This window comes from Berghia stephanieae, chromosome 5 (genome assembly GCF_034508935.2).
Source record: "Berghia stephanieae isolate SIO BIC M18660-M18661 chromosome 5, UCSD_Bste_1.3, whole genome shotgun sequence".
NCBI classification, from domain to species: domain Eukaryota; kingdom Metazoa; phylum Mollusca; class Gastropoda; order Nudibranchia; family Aeolidiidae; genus Berghia; species Berghia stephanieae.
In genome coordinates this window covers 73,891,653-73,909,152 of record NC_088364.1, presented here as the reverse complement: position 1 = coordinate 73,909,152, position 17,500 = coordinate 73,891,653, and the positions used below count along the sequence as shown (strand labels likewise).

The window sequence follows — 17,500 nt, the reverse complement described above, 5'->3', positions numbered from 1 at the left end:
TTTTCAAACATTTTGTGTTGTCAGCGGTGTGATGGTTATCGCATTGGACTTCACACCGTAGTGCCAAGTTCGATCCTAATTTTGACTATCCTGATGGTATGCCTTTAGGATTAGTATATTCTACCTTTGCTCTATCCACCCAAAGTAAAGGATGTTAATGGGAAGCTGTGCCTATCGAGATCTTGCCTAAAGCACCTTGAGATAGATCAGTGTCCAGTCCAAGAAGTAACATGACATTGAACCATTTCGTTAAACGCTACAAAAGCTGACATAAACTCTGTCTCCATTAGTCGTATGGTTCTGTTGGACTTCATTTTTCAAACATGTACACACAATTCTATCTATGTTGTTAAATGATAGAACGTCATGTTCAATTATAATATGCTAACCTTTTGAACTGGGTACCAATCAAAATTGATATTTTACACCAAAAGACAAGTGACAGTGATGTCTTCTTCTTCTTTCTCCCTCAATCTGTCTTTATGGCTAAGGGTCAACAAGATGCATGAACGCTGTGGTCTTAACAAGCTCGTGCTGAGATCCATAGAGCTTCGACTTAAGTGTAGTCTTCTCAGGCCAAATGGTCGCTCTTTGTTCATTGTACTTTGTAACTTCCTGCAAAATATTATGTGTGGCACCTTGCTTCTCCTCTCCACATTGTATAGTGATACAATTCAAACATTGGAGCTCGATTCACATTACAGTCACCTATTTCTTGGGGGAAACGTATTGGCATTTCTGATCCATACTCGTTTTTTGTTTGTTTGTTGGCTTTTATTTCGCTTTTTCTTGAAGCCCTCTAACCACACTGTCCCCAGCTTGATGCAAAGCTCTCAACCTGGTTCAAATTCTGATGGTGTGATGTCTTATTGTGACTCGAATGAAGCTGAGTGGATACCTCTTCCTGATATCAATTCATCTTCCGATGAAAACTTGAAGAATGATCACGATGAAAATATAAAAAGTAGACTATCCCCTCTCTGTGATGACAAAAATGTAATAATTTCAAAGGATGGATCAACAAGGTCTAAAAAGGAGATAGGTGTAAGAAAAACACCTGTTTGAAACATGGTATGAAGTTGGAATATAATGTCTGAGTCAGGCGTCTCTTCACCAGGGGAAGGATAATTTGGACTAGAATTTCCTTAGGACTATTCTTGGATGACGATACGTTGATCCGGATTATGAACTGCATTAACTCTCTCCTTACCATCCATTTTTAGAATTTGCCCCAAAATTTCACACCCACCCAACACAAAAATAGACTTTTCCTAATCAAACAAAAAAGTAACAAGTGGATTCTATACAGAATGTTGTTAAGCAAAATGATGTCTACATCACAGTGTTTAATATCTATAGCTGTAATCAAAGTATTTCTTTACATTTTGTGATGTACAAGAGGAATTAGAATGAGAAAACTGTTGGTTGAATCGTAACGAATTTTACGATTTTCCTATGGGTGGTTAGGAGAGGGTTAACATGGAAGGGCTAGAGTCCCTACCAAAACACTTGACTGGACAGATACTGACAAAATTGAACTCCGTGCACTTTCCGCAACTACCCTCTCCCTTTGCCCAAGACATGATTGACCTGAAAATCATATATAATGATGCGTGGAGCTGTGCTTTTTTTTTGGTCTTTATTTGGATGCAAGTGATCGGTGAAGCGCCTTTCATGACTCTGTTTTGATGACCAGGAAATCAGAAGTTAGAGAAGGAAAAAAAGACTTGCTATACCTTGGTAAATATGGTCACCTGCGGGTAAAGGGCCATGGAGCAAATGTTAAACAAAAACCAACAAAAACTGGCCGAACCACTAATTCAGATCTGGCCTCAAAATTACACATGGCAACCTCCCCCCCCCCCCTCATTATTCTATTACATTCGTGACCCAACACCTCAAAACGGAATTATGTCGGGGTGACTTGGATGCTTAAAATAGAAAATTTACTGTTAAAGATATGAGACTTGGGTTTAATGTTTGTTTTTATGTTTTTATGGGTTTTACGGCGCTTGCAACACAGTTAGGTCATATCAGTGCCAGAGGATGTAAATTTTCTGTCTTCGGGCGGGGAGAATGAATGCAGGTCTTTAAAGTCACAAAAAATAAAGTCTCACAATTTTGATCATTTTAAAATTTAAAATCCCTTCTTTGCGTCCGACCCATCCCGACATAATACAATTTTGAGGTAATGAGTCACATTTGTTTTCACCACTCTCGATTGTTAATACATTCAAATGTTTCTCCATCATATCCGCTAAGTTCTCTTTGTTATTTACTATTGCTTCACAACGGGTTACCAGTCACCCGGGCATGGGGAATGAGAATATCTAGAACAAGTTGGGGCCGGGGTGATGGTTTAAAAAAACCCAAACAATATTTATTTTAAAATAATGGTAGAACTACTATAGTCATGCCAATTTTGGATGTCTCTCATACCTGAGATAATAAAAAAAAAAAAATCTTTCCAACACCCCAAACTTTTTTTTTTTTTTGAAACTTTTTTATTTAAAGAGCAAACATCTGATACATGAACAATAATAACTGATGATTATCTTTATTTAAAAAAAAAAAAACCCAAAAAGCATGAAGGGTAAAACAAATGAAAATCACAATTGATAATACATCGGTGAATGAATGGAGATTAATATACACGTTATGAAATATAAATTTATGATGCAGGTGGCAGCGCACTCCTGTGTTTTTCCTATTAATATAGTCAAGACACCTCCCCACTCAATTTAGGTGTGAGTAAGAATTCAGAAATCGTCAGAAATAGACAGTGACGGATATTGTAAGAGTGATAAGACACACAGGATGCCTTTAAAGAAAGGAGATGGTCGAAACACATAGACATAGAACGCTTAACTGTTTTAGTTTTAGTCTTTATCATTATCAGAGCCTGGAAAACTTCATTGTTCACAAACGACAATGATATTATCCAAACCAGAGGTACCAGGTGAAATGAGAGAAAGAGCGAAGGTAGCTCCCAGGAATGTACCCAGCCCTAAACCATCGCATTCACGGTCTCCTGTAGAAACCATGTCGAATCATCATCAAACAAAACAATAAAGACTTGTTTTTTTAGGTGGTTTGTAAAATTAATACGCTCTCGACCAAAAAATAGAAAAAAGAATGCAATAGAAAGTTTAAAATATCCTCCACGTAATCTTACCAACTTCCACCTTGGGGTTTCCTGAATACAAATGAAATATGGTAGTTATTTAAATTCATGAACCATAATACATCTATAAAATAGTAAATGTACGTATTATAAATGAAATGACAATACAAGCTTCAAATTTACTACACCCCCCCTCCCACCCTCTTTTCCTCTATCCCTCTTCTTATTTATTTACGTTTCCCCTCTCACTCTCCACGCCCCTTAAAAAAACCCCAACCCCCCCCCCCCACAAAAACCCCAAAACAACACCAACAAAAAACAAAAACAAAAACAAATATTTAGTTTTCTGATTGGACAAAGAATTATAAATATTTTATCTCTATGGAGGTAGAGTTCGTAGTTTGAGACACTGCAAAATTGCATCAATTTTCTTGTCGTGTGAAGACAATATTTTTAAAACAGAAAATTACTACAACCACTCCGCCTTCTCAAAATAAGGATAAATGTTATTGATACACTGAAAATGTGGAGTCATATGTGACCCACCGCCCCACATTGGTATTATATCGGGGTGAATCCCTCACTGAAAATTGAATGTAAAGACTAAATTATAAATATTGAAACCAAAACAAAAATGGTTTCATTACGCAAAGTGAACGCAAACTCCCAACCTGTAAATGACTTTTGTGTCTTAATTCTTATAATTTAGTCTTTAACCCTCTCCTTACCAACTATAGGAAAATCGTCAAATTCGTTACGATACAACCAACATTTTTCTTATTCAAATTCCTCTTGTACATCATAAAATTTAAAGGAAATGAACAGTGTATTGTAGATCATGTTTTGCTAAAGAAATAATGTATGGCAAGAAATTTACTGCTATTGTGTCAGAGTGATAAAATTCTAATTTGTGTTAGTTGGGTGTGAAGTTTTGGGGAAAATCTTGAAAATGGCTGGTAAGGAGAGGGTTAAACTGAGTTCTCTTCATCTGACTCATGGCAACCTTCCATGATTGACAATGTGTTTCACCTATATCTACATCAAAGTCACTGCAGCTTATTCTCACTTCTAATTCGCACCCCATCATTCATACAATCACGCTCAATGAAGATTCATAAGCCTGAAGGAAAATGGTTCCTCGCCTTATAGTGTCAACACATCAATATCCCATCAAGGTTCAATGTCATATCTGCCCACATCACCAACCACTGGATAATGAACTGAGAAATTTTTGGTCACAACTATCATCCACTTTCTCTGTTGTAGTCGTTTCCTCACTTTGCTCTGTTATTACATGGACTTCTTCGTTCGATGGAAGAGTGCCTATACTAGCCAAGGCAAGCTCCTTCAAATGTTTGATGAATGATTTATTTTGCTCTGAAAAAAATTGTTGGAAAATATAGTCTCATAACAAGCTAATCCAGTGCTATCGCTGTCACTATTTCTTTTTATTTTAATGAAAAGGAGCTTTCAAACAACAAGCACTTTGAAACATATTTAAGCATGGAAATTCTGTGAAAATGCGTTAAGTTAATGTTTTACATTAAAATTCATAAAATTTTATACATCATTTTTATTAATGTATAAAACGTTTAGCTTATGTCTACATCTTTTCTAATCCTCTTATCGATTACTCTTTCCCATATCCTCATTGTATCGCTCATGAACTTGATGCCCCTTATAGTTGCCACATTCTTGAACTTCTTCTTCTTCTTTCAGCTTATCCCGCATTTTGCAGGTTTGCCATAATGAATGCTACATTTCCATGCATCTCGGTTCAGAACATCATCTTCCTCCAGGACCAGTTCTTTCATATCATCCTTTACCTTATCGAACCATCTAGTCTTTGGGCGCCCCTTTTTCCTCTTTCCCGCTAATTGTAAGACCAATACTTTCCTTCCCACGTACGCCCTCTCTCGTCTCTTTACATGTCCAAACCATTTCAATCTATCTTCTCTCATCTTTATTGGCACATTCTTCACTTCAGTCAACCTTCAAATTCGATCATTTCTCACATTATCTTTACTAGTCCAGCCAAGTGACCATCTCAACACCCTCATTAATGCCACCTCAACTTCTTTATCTTGTTGCTTTCTTGTAGCTGCTGTCTCTAGTTCATATAGCATTGCTGGGTTTACAACTGTTGTATCAACGTACTTTTTGTCCATTCTTCTGACATTTTCTCTTTTAGTGCATGGGCCAGTGGGCGAAACCCTCCCTCCCCTGGGGGAGTTTTCGCCACATAGTTTTTCTGAAACAGCAATATATCTTGAGTATTAATCCAGGTGTTACCGTTCTTTCAAGTGTCATTTACGAGAGTTACGGCCCTTGAAAGGTCATTAGGTGCAATTTTTTGTGAAATCGTTTTTGTGCATAAAATGGTTGTTTATCACCTTAAAATTGTTTCACATACAATCAATAATGGAATTTTATTGTAATTTCTCATTTTTTGCCTCATATCATAAAATATTTTACAAAGCCATATAGCGTTTTTAAATCTTTGATAGCCATTTTCTCTAGAATTTGAAAAAAAATCTATTACAGTGTACTTGTTTCCCTTCAGGATGAATAAACAAGAGGGATTTTGCACTAGCACAATTCAGGCATGCTTCAGGGACATATAACACACATTAATCCGGGTGTTACAGTTTTTTTCAAGTATCATTTACAGGAGTTATGGCCCTTGAAAGGTCATCTGGTGCAATTTTTCGTGAACTCATTTTTGTGCATAAAATGATTGTTTATCACCCTAAAATTGCTTCAAATGTAATAAATAGTGGAATTTTATTGTCATTTCTCATTTTTTGCCTCATATCATAAAATATTTTACAAAGCTATATAGGGTTTTTAAATCTTTGATGGCCATTTTCTCTATAATATGAAAAAAAATATATATTACAGTGTATTTGCTTCCTTTCAGTGATGAATAAACAAGAGGAATTTTGTACTAGCACAATTCAGGCATGATTAATGGGCATATAACACATATTTCTGAAAGTGTATCCTTTGGTGTAAGCGTAATTTTGTGATTTTTAGACTTAACCCTATTTCACACCATCAGTAATTATTCCTATTTCATAATTTTGGGGTCCAATGGACCCCTGACTGTAAAAAAGCAATAAATACAATAACCCCTATTTCGAATGCATGGGGTCTAATGGACTCCCCTATCTGAAGTGAAGAAAATAATGGAAACCCCCTATTTCTCTCTTTGGGGTCTATTGAAACCCAGTGTATTTGTTCCAAAAATCACCCATTTTTGCTGGGATAATTTCGATCTCACAGAGGAGACCACTGATGGGTCTGGCACCACACACTCTACTCATGGCATCATGATCCAAGAATAAAAGAAGGAAACTTGGAAAGAAAAATAGAGCAACAAAATGTCACGACTGGAAAAACAAAGAAAAGGTCAGCAACTTTCAAACCCATCCAAATTCAGCCATGCTTTGCAACTGGAAGAGCAGAACCTTCTCTGACTGTTTCCACAACAACAGTAGAAAACAATCAAGAAAGACAGCTGCACCAAGATAATTTTCTGTGGGTGTTCTGTAGGATGAAGTTGAATTCAGACGGAGAACGTTTCCCTGGCTGGAAAGGTTGGCTTTCATCAACAACTCCAAACCCCCAAAATGAAAATGAAACCAACACGTCTTCAATTGTTGAATATATGCCTGTCATCAATGCTCCCATAACTGAAGCAGCTACAGTACAGAAGGTGCTACAACTATCTTTGGAGGTAACACTAGAGCTTGGTCAGCCATATACATTTGTAACATTTGACCTTGCTGTAGCAAAGAAAGCTTACGATATTGTCTGGCAAAACCCACAGCTTTATAAAACAGTCATTATTCACCTGGGTGTCTTTCACACCATAATGTCATATTTTGGTGCCCTGGGAAAGCTCCAAAGTGGATCTGGTTTTGAAGAAATTGTGACCGAAGCAGGGCTATGTGCACATGGTTCTATGGATAGGGTTATGAGTGGAAAGAACTACAACAGGGCTATACGAGTGCATGTGTCTGTTTTGGAGGCTCTAGAGAGGCTTCTGCTTGCAAAATTTGAGCAGGACACGGATTCAAAACTCAGTAAAGACCTCATGTCTTACATAAAAAAATTCACCGAAGGAATTTCAAGCCATACAGCTAATAAAATCCTCCAGTCAACTGTGTATGCTGATGTTTTGTTTTGTTTTTAAGGGTTTTACGGCGCTTGCAACACATTAAGGTTATATCAGCGCCAGTAAAAAGGAAGAAAATGGGATAGTAAAAAGTTCTAGAATTACAATTAAAGCATCCAAGAATAGGGCAGACAAAGGGGAATTGGTTCAAATAGGGAACAGTTGTAGATTCCAAGAGCACACTATCAGTGTACAGTGTACTTAGTTTGAGATCACCTAACTTCTCATCCAGACACAAACACAGGTCCCCACTGAGACGAATACACTCAAATGTTTTACAAATCATATTTAATATAAAGAAAACACAATACAATGCATAACAGAGAGATGATTTACAAGGAAAAAAATATCATCTCCCAAAACTATAACTATACATTCGACTGTTTCCCTCCCAGCCAAGGAACTCCGGCAAGGATCAGGACAAAACTAAGTAATCTCATTCCAAGACAACGACAGGAAACAATTGGAAAACGGTTATGGGGGGATAGAAGACACAGCATGTACCTCCCTGCCCACTATGGGAGATCGGGATCCCCACCCAGGTGTATGCTGAGTTATTTTCCCAGTATGAAGCCTTCAAAGAGAGTGTCTGCTCAGGAAAGTACGGAAAAACTGCACAATACTGGATCCAATACATGGACAGAGTTTGGCTTCTCCTCCAGTTTCTGCGAGCTACAAAGACAAACAACTTTCTTCTTCATATATCTTTTTTAAAAGAACTGTGCCCACTGCTTTTTACCATGAATCACCACAATTATGCCAAGTATCTCAGTGTATATTTTGTGTCACTAGCCAACCTGATTCATTCCCACCCAGGGGCAGAAGAAATGTTACAAGATAATGGATTTAGTGTCTCCAGATCAAGGACGCCTGCTGGAGGAATAGCAGTTGATATGACCATTGAACAAACAATAAACAAACATGCAAAGACAAAAGGAGGTATTGTTGGGTTCAGCAAGAGTCTTCCAAGCTATTACCGTTGGAGTGTAACAAGACACAATCGAGCAGAATATGTATCAGCAACCCAAAGAATGATCAGCAACAACAACTGTATGGATATAGACACCCACAAAGAATTGAGCCTTGCAGAAAAAAGACAAAGTGAAAAGCGAGTGCAAAAGATCCTCCAGGCATTTTCAGCATTTATCAATCCCTTTGAAGTTGAAGATGGTCTGGTCAGTCCAGCTTCAGGAATGAAAGTGCAAGAGGATGTTGCTGATGACCTGCTAGCCGTGGAAAAAAAACAGGAAAAAGATTGTTTGAAAGTTTTGTTGAAAACAGACTAAAGGAAAAGACTGTAGAATTTCACAAGCCATTAGAAAGGAACAAGACCAAGACATTTGCATCATTGAGGAAAGTGGTAACAGTAAAAAAAAGACATGAACGTGGTCAAAATCAAGGCACAAATAAATTTATTTGGCCAGCTTCTTGTTTTGTCCCAAGAGCACAGTGTTGATCTTCAAAAAGTTCTTCAATATCCTCTAACACCTACTCCATGGTCGCTGGCTTCATCAGATGGTTTACCTCTGAAGACCAACAAAGCAGCTCTGTTGCACAAGCTCACGCCTGACAATTCATTAATGTTCGAGGATTATGCAAAAAAAACAAACAAACACCGTTTACATTGTTGATGGCAATGCGCTGTTACAAACTCTGTCAGCAATCCCAAATACATTTGGTGAAGTAGCCAAACTTACATTTTCCTCCTTACCACAAGCAGCTTGTGTACAATTTGTGACTGATACTTACATAAAAGATTCAATCAAAGGTTGTGAGAGATTGAGGAGAGGATCTTCTGAAGATAATGCATACTTGTTAAGAGGATCTGAAACAACAGTGCCCAGACGTTGAAAATCATTTCTCAGCTGCGTTGATAACAAAAGATCCCTTATCAGGTTTCTCCTCAAGGAATGGGAAAGTAACGAATATGCAAAGAAACTGAAAAACAGGGAAATCTTCTTTGTCTGTGAAGAGAGATGCACCTTACTTTACAGTGACACGGATGAATTTACCACAGCTGTACCTTGTCTAGATCTCTACTCATCACAGGAAGAGGCAGACACACGAATTATACTGCACTGTCAATATGCTTCCCGCCAACCAAACTGTGAAACAATTGTTGTCAGATCACCAGACACGGATGTCTTCTTACTTCTCCTTTCATTCTCAGAGACAATTGGAAAGACCCTGATTTTTGATACTGTGGCAACAACAGGCGACAAATCAATGTCTCTCAGATAGCAAAGACTTTGTCTAAACAGATGTGTGATGCATTACTTGGTGTCCATGCATTCACAGGCTATGACACAACAAGTTGCTTTGCTGGGCAAGGAAAGCTGAAAGCTCTAAAATTTCTTCAAAAGGAGGAAGATCTTAGAATTCTGTTCTCCAGATTTGGAACATCAGCAGCTGTTTCGAGTAATGACTGTCTCATGTTAGAGTCATTTGTGTGCAAGCTGTATGGCAAAACCTCATGCACAAGTGTCAACAAAGTGAGGTATGACATAGTTCGCCAGCATTTCAAAGGAAAGAAAGGTACCATCTCGTGCAGTGGTGGAATTGATCTGTGTCAGATGCCTCCTTGTAGTCAAGTATTGTCACTACACATATCAAGAGCCAACTTTCAAACTCTCATTTGGAGGAATGCAGTGTGCCAGAATCCTAACATTCCAAAACCAGAGGATAACGGTTGGCAGAGAAATTCTGCAAATGAATTGGAAGTACAGTGGTTCAAAGATGCTTTCATTCCAGATGAGTTGCAGGAAATTGTGTATGAAGAAAGCTGCACCAGTACTGACGAAGATACATATGCCGAGGATGGTAGTGATAGCTTTGACAATGATTTCCTTGACGACACTTCAGAGGACGAAGAGGATTTTGCTACTGATGATGAGGATATGTAATAAATTGGTGAGCAGTGCAAACTGTTAAGAAGTAAAGCATGTTTGCAAAACACATAAGGATATTGTTTTTATGTACTTACTGCATCTTGAATCAAAAATCCCTTTTGAGTATCAATTATTCTTCATAATATAATAATGCAATTTCGTTCAAAAGTCTTCGGTAATGATGCTTCACTTGGGTTGTGAACAAATTAGTCTTTTTTCATGATATATCTATTGTTTTTACCACACCTTCAACTTACTTGTAAATGTGACAACTGGACATCAATACCATGTTTAAAAAGAATGAAAATTATGATGAATTTGGCATCCCACAAAGTGGAGAAAAATTTAATGGGTTGCGTACACTTTTAGTTTTTCCTGTGACGTAGAAATATGAAGGTTGTTGTTGAGGCTTGGGCCATAGCTTTCTTCAGTGCTACATTTTTAATGAACATGCTGTTTTTGGCCATATTTAAAATAATTTTTGTGTAAAACACTGAAATAGCCCATAAGTTTAGATATGACACTTCATGAGATTACTGACAAATTGTTTCAACTTTCTGTGAATCTATATAATATTTACAAATTGAAAGCTTGTGCACATAGTTTGATAGTATATTCAATTTCCTTCAGTTTGATACCCAATTTGCATATATTTGAATTAATATTGTAGTCTCCAGAGCCTTTGAAAGAAATGTTGTCTCTTTTTTGCAAGGGGACACAACTCATTTTTTTCAAAGGGCCATAACTCTCTTTAATGACACTTATTTTTACGGTAACAGTGGAATTTGTATGGCCAATAAGTTCTATTATTTGAAAAACATAGTGGCATAAACTCCCAAAGGGGGGGGGAGGGGGGGTCCCAGTGGCCTAAGCACTATTTCTGTAAGATGTCATTGAATAATTATAGCAGGACATTTAACCTTCATCTCCAAGTGATTTCCAGACTCCTGCTGGTATATCGTCTGGTTGAACTGCTTTCCCCCTTTTCATCTTGCGCACTGCATCCCACACCTCGTTCTTGCTTATCTCATCTACTATCTTCTCTTTAGGTTGTATAACTGGCTTCTCCTCTCCCTGTCATTTTCTTCATTCATGAGGTGTTCATAGTATGTTTTCCATCTTGCTCGAATCTCTTCATCTTTGCCCAATATTCTTCCATTCTCGTCTTTGATCATCTTGGTATGTTGTATATCTCTCCTATTCTTGTCCCTCTGATTAGAAAATATGTAGACATAAGTAAAGAACAGTTTGGATTTGTTGCTGGTAAAAGTACAACGGATGCTATAGTTGCTCTAAAAATGACCGCAGAGAAGTATAGAGACAAGATAAGAGAATTACATTGTGTGTTCACTGACCCGGAGAAAGCATATGATAGGGTACCAAGAGAATAAATGGGATACTGTCTAAGAGCAAAGGGGGTAACAGAGAAATATATCATAGGAAACAAAACAGTGGTAGGGGCAGATGTTAGGTTAGGACAGCTGTTGGCACAACTGATCCATTTAATTTAAGAGTTGGATTACACCAGGGATCTGCTCTCAGCCCACTGCTGTTTGCAATAGTGATGGGAGTTCTAATAGAACCCATTCGGCAAGAGGAACCACGGAACACGATGTAAGTGGATGACGTAGTACTTTTGTAATATATTTCAGATGGATTAGAATGTAGGGATTGAAAGTTATTGCTTTGCAAATGACGCCTTGGAATCACACCGTAGGGAAATATTTCCCAGAACTTACATACAAAATGTAATAACATTAGTTTTACACGCTTTATTATTATTTTAATACATAGAATCCAAATACAAACATCATCATCATCATCACCATTATCATCATCATCATCATTGTCATCATCATCATCATCATCATCACCATCATCATCATCATCATCATCATCATCATCATCATCATCATCATCATCATCATCATCATCATCATCACCAGTAGCATAATCATTATTGCCCTCATTACTACAATCGCCACTACAACTGCCATTACCATATACCGTCATCATTCTCCTTCATCAAAGCCCCTTTTCACTTACCTTCCTTCAACTTGGTTTCTATCACGAGTACAGAATACTCATCATTCAGGGCCACCAATACCCCATTGGTAATAATAATGAAAAAGACAAACCAAAGAAAAACTCCGACAGCCCCCTTCAGGAATAAATGCTCATTTTCATCACCAATAGGCTTTAACATGAACTCTATGAGCGTGAATATTGATTCCGGTATGGTGGAAACAACCTGGTAACTGAGGAATCAGAGAAAAGGTTTTCGAAAAATTTCGTTAGTCAGATAAAAGAGAACAATTGTTAAAATCTTGGCAAAATAATTTTGAAAGTATGGACAACAGCTCTTTTAATTTCGAAGCCTAGTTGACTTCTTGATCAGTTTTGGTCAGAAAATAATTCTGAAATTGAATACCTACGCCGAGCTATTTTTATTTATGAATTTTCCTTGCAAACTTTTCTCTCAGTAGAAATGCATTAAATTTTCCAATATTATTGATTTAGCTGTATAAAACTAATTAATACAATTTGCTGCATCGTATTAGTCCGACTATTAGAATACCTCTTTGATGTAAGGCATAATGTGTAAATGGACAAACATTTGACATCTGCAAATAGTCTGTCTTGTCATACAAGAAAGTAACCTCAGTTGAAGGATCTAATAAAATGCAAAGACAATTCCCAATTGGATTCACTAGTTTGATGTCACGTCGCCCAGCAACGGCGAGCAGCATGGTTCTAAACAAAGACGATGGGTACTTTTTATTCTTCATGCTGGCTAGAACTTTTCCTATGTCATGTGATCAGAATGTATAAAAGCCAAAACATGATCATATTTATAACGTTTTTCTCCTCTGGATACACTATAATGCTCGTCGGAGAAATGTTTCATTAGGGCGTCCGCCATTGTTCCGATAGTTTAGAGCGAGTTACTTAGTTACCATGCGTCATTACGAGAGAAGTGACATCATGACTGTAGAAGCGTATTAAAACAAAATAATATATTTAAAAATTAGAACAAATTATTTAACACAAAGCCATTCGTGATATAACTTTCCGCTGCGAACTATGTCCTTAATGTAGTGCCTGATAGATTTTTATCAACTCAATGTAATTGTAACAGCTAATGCTCATATCAGTTTTTCACTTTTATCCACGACCTATCTCATGGATCTAATCTCATATAAGTGAATTCAGCAAAAGCATAAATCAAGATATAATTAATTTTAAGAAGGGTCAAATGATGAAATTACATATCAATACTTACTCGTTATGGTATACTAAATAAAGAACGGAGGCCAGCATAAATATGCAGATGGCTGGTCCCACCGTAAAATACAGGATGCTTTTGATTAGCTGTAGCATGATGTACAACCTTTTTAACTGCCTGAAAAATTGTATACAAAGAACAATTATTTTTTCACAAGTAGTTAAATTTAAACAAATCTATCTTTTCCCTGTCATCCGTGGGGGTCATAGTAGTATTTGTGTCCTGTCATTTTGCTGTCACCTTTATTTTTTCAACCCTCTGATTCACACAGCATGTCTGGCTAGCTGGGTTCGTTATATTTGGAGAGAAAAAAACTATTTTGCGATAGACAAACATCTTTTCCAAAGGGTAGTGAGTAATTGTTACGGTTCGTTCAATACTAGAGAGACATATACCAATTCCAAATTCATGAGCCTTATGGCTGTGGAGGGTTACATACATTATTCTCTTTCTAACCATATCATCATATTATGAAGAGTTCAGGAGTTTAGTTGGAGTTACTGAAAAAAATAGTCAAAACTATAATTTATTTTTCGTGGTATACATCAAGTTAAACTATAAAATCTTTCTCTCTGTGTTTTGAAATGCTTGCAATTTTCAAAAGCAATGAAAGAAACAAACTCATATGATAACATTTCCTTTAAGACCGTTTTAGTACTAATGTTTCTTGTAAAGACATCTTTCCATCACATTGTTGCTAGATCTATCACTTTACATGCGCTGTAATATAGCTTCAATTTGTGAGAACTATAGATAGTTCGAAGATGACGTCACTCAGGTCTTTGTTATTGTTTTTTGCCATCCGCGTTTATGAGTAATGCTCCCTGAATTGTATTAACCTGACTATAAAAGTTCATGGATACACACAGTTTTGTGTGTTGGTCCGTTATACTTCCGGATGGCAATGGTATGAGCTTCTTAGCCAAGCGCATACTATCTATAGAATGTATTAATGTATGTCTTGTTTGGTCCAAATTGTTTTGTCCTTTAAAGGAAATCAACGCACTATGGTAACACTAATGAATTTTTAATTCAGAAAAGTGAGTGGAGCATGCACTTATGTTGGTAACAACAAGAGATGAAGTGAGTATAAAAGTGCCAGAAGACAATAGAGAATAAAATTTTTTTTGCGGCGGTGGTGGGGTTTGAACCCGCGACCTTATTAGCACGACAACTCCGCCTGGCCGGTGAGAGCGTGACTCTACCGTATGAGCTATCCACTATAGCTCATACGGTAGAGTCACGCTCTCACCGGCCAGGCGGAGTTGTTGTACCAATAAGGTCGCGGGTTTAAACCCCACCACCGCCGCGAAAAATTTTTATTCTCTATTGTCTTCTGGCACTTTTCTACTCACTTCATCTCTTGTTCACTAATGAATTGTAACTTTATTTTATCTAACCTCCTTACCTAGCATTTTGAAAAACCATCAGAAGGGCAAAGAAAGCAAGGAAAGCACTAGTACTGTTGAGTGTAAATACTAAAAATCCGATGTCTCGTACACTGATGTGTGCTTCTCCATTTGTGCCATACAAGGTTTCATAAAAAAGGTCATACTTCACCTAAGTAATTATAATTAGAGCAATGCATTTAATCATGATAGATAAATAATAACATCTCATTTATTACAATAATAAAAAAACTATTCTGATTGATTTATCTAAATTGATGAGCTTAACAATGCTTCATTTATTTATTGTGAAAACCATTTTATACAGTACAAGTTGTTTGCAATGTGCCATTTCGAATAAACAGTGGGAAAAAGCAGGACTTCTTGCTAAGAACAAATTCGGTTGATTATGGAAATGACAGTTCAAAGTGGGGAAAAGCAACTAGCAGGAAGCTAGATATCAAAATTGAACAGAAAACAAACATTGCAACTTGGGAGTGTGAGGAATATGCCACATGGCAAATTGCACAATATTAAGGACAGGCCAGCAAAAATTAACATATTATCGGGTTTCTGTGAACACACATGAGTACGACAAAGCATCAAAAGACTCACTTCAATAGAAAAGCTTTGCACGAAGAACAGAGCGAGACCAAGGAGAAGGTGGTCTCAAGACATAGTTATAGTTGACTGGATGGGGAGAACAACCACAGAAGCAGGACACATGGCACAGTTGAAAACCAGACAGGGGTTCCTTCAGGCTGCTTGGGAGGCTATGTCACTGTCATCTGCATTTTTTGCGGCCGCAAATATCAGGGCGATCCGAAAATTTTGGCAAATTTCCCAAAATTGGCAAATCGTGGCAAATTTTGGGAAAATTGGCAAATCGCGTGGCAAATTTTGGGAGAAAAAAAAGAAGCGAATTCAAAATAACGAAAAAAAAGTGCGAAACTTGAGAAATGTTGCAGCTTTGCCTGGGCCCAAACCAAGGGAAGCTACTCTCTACAGATAATGATCCTTTAAAATCTTTGTAACAACGCTCTTGTGTAAATTAATAAATGTAGCCTCCTTAAATGTAATAAATTGTCTCTTATATATTTTTTTTCTGTATCGCGTGTTAATTTTTACTGAAATGCTTAGTTCTCCTCGGCAAATATTTTGGCACATTTTGGTCTTTTTGGCAAATATCTTGGAAATTTTGGGGGGTTTTTTGGGCAAATATTAGGTCCCAATTTGGCAAAAAATGCAGATGACAGACTATGTCCAAAAGGATCCGCCTTGAAGAGGAAGAAGAAGAAGAAGAAGGAGAAAAAGGAGAAGAAGAAGAAGAAGAAGAAGAAGAAGAAGAAGAAGAAGAAGAAGAAGAAGAAAGAAGAAGAAGAAGAAGAAGAAGAGAGAAGAAGAAGAAGAGAAGAGAAGAAGAAGAAAGAAGAAGAAGAAGAAGAAGAAAAGAAGAAGAAGAAGAAGAAGAAGAAGAAGAAGAAGAAGAAGAAGAAGAAGAAGAAGAAGAAGAAGAAGAAGAAGAAGAAGAAGAAAAAGAAGAAGAAGAAGAAAAAGAAGAAGAAGAAGAATTTCTTACTAGAGAAAAAGTGAATATCAATTGTTTTCGTTGACACTGATCTGATAAAGAAAGATCATTTTAACAAAGTGATTATATTGATGTAAAAACTCTTATTTAGTCGTATACTACTAACCTTTCCAAGGTAGGTTCGATAAGCAAATCCAGCGAGAAGGAGTATGTGGAACAGTAGATTTATCATGTGAAGAATGTGGTCTATATCCGTGAAGTAGCCCAACATTCCAAATTGAGACATCTATGGTAATAGAAGACAAAAGTAACTTAAAATAGATAGATCTGTGTGTTATCAGATGATATATCTTTTGCTGTAAAAGACAATTTTAGAAAAATAAATCATAATTCAGAGTTGACAAACGCCCATTGCATATCCAAGACAAACGAAGAGAATCCTTTAATCTCATACTCATCTTTAGAGTCTTATTCATCATGTTTTGTTGACAAAGGATGTTTTGTTGACAAAGGCGTAAACCGCCACGTTCACGTCATTCGTCTTTATAACTTAAATTGAAACATATTTTTCATTACAGTTCAATATTTGCAATTGATTATAAAATGGTCAGTTCTTTGTGTTTTTTTTTTGGGGGGGGGGGGGGGGGGGGAGGGAGGAGAGGGGATGGGGGTGGAGGTAGAATGTAACCTAAACCAACTGAGTGACAACTTTCCGGAACAATTTGAAATTCAAAAAAAATAATGAATCAAACAAAAACACAACTGATAGATCTCATTAAGAAATCAATGGGCAAAACATGACATTTATCTGCCAATCAAAAATTCAAATTCAAGATCAATGAGGATGCTAGTTGTTACAACACATTCATATAATAACCCATAAACATCGTAAAATTCTACACAGACAAAAACAAAGATAACTGAAATCACAAAGCTAACTCACTTTTGAAAGTTGTGATGATAATTCAGTCACCGTGAGCAAAAGCCAGACTACAAGTGCAAAGAACAGAATCCAAAATGAAAGGTCCGTAAATATGAAGGCAAAAGACTGAACATTGTATGTCCAACGTATACCATCTGTGAAATGAAATAAAAGTCAATCAACG

General features: G+C 36.9%; 2 protein-coding genes across 3 annotated transcripts in view; one reads left to right on the top strand and one right to left on the bottom strand.

Moving 5' to 3' along the window:
- The window catches only part of LOC144973588 (zinc metalloproteinase nas-6-like), a 699,617-nt gene that overhangs the window by 100,508 nt on the left and 581,609 nt on the right, over positions 1-17,500 (top strand). The window lies entirely within an intron of this gene.
- LOC144973585 (uncharacterized) overlaps positions 3,428-17,500 on the bottom strand; it is a 54,844-nt gene continuing 40,771 nt past the window's right edge. For both annotated transcript variants that reach the window (XM_078916210.1, XM_078916211.1), the window contains 6 exons: positions 17,338-17,471; positions 16,561-16,680; positions 14,887-15,038; positions 13,476-13,595; positions 12,239-12,450; positions 3,428-4,501 (listed from right to left, as the gene is read on the bottom strand). In XM_078916210.1, the coding sequence (XP_078772336.1) occupies positions 4,323-4,501; positions 12,239-12,450; positions 13,476-13,595; positions 14,887-15,038; positions 16,561-16,680; positions 17,338-17,471 (917 nt within the window). In that variant the 3' untranslated portion in view covers positions 3,428-4,322. The remainder of the gene's footprint in view (positions 4,502-12,238; positions 12,451-13,475; positions 13,596-14,886; positions 15,039-16,560; positions 16,681-17,337; positions 17,472-17,500) is intronic.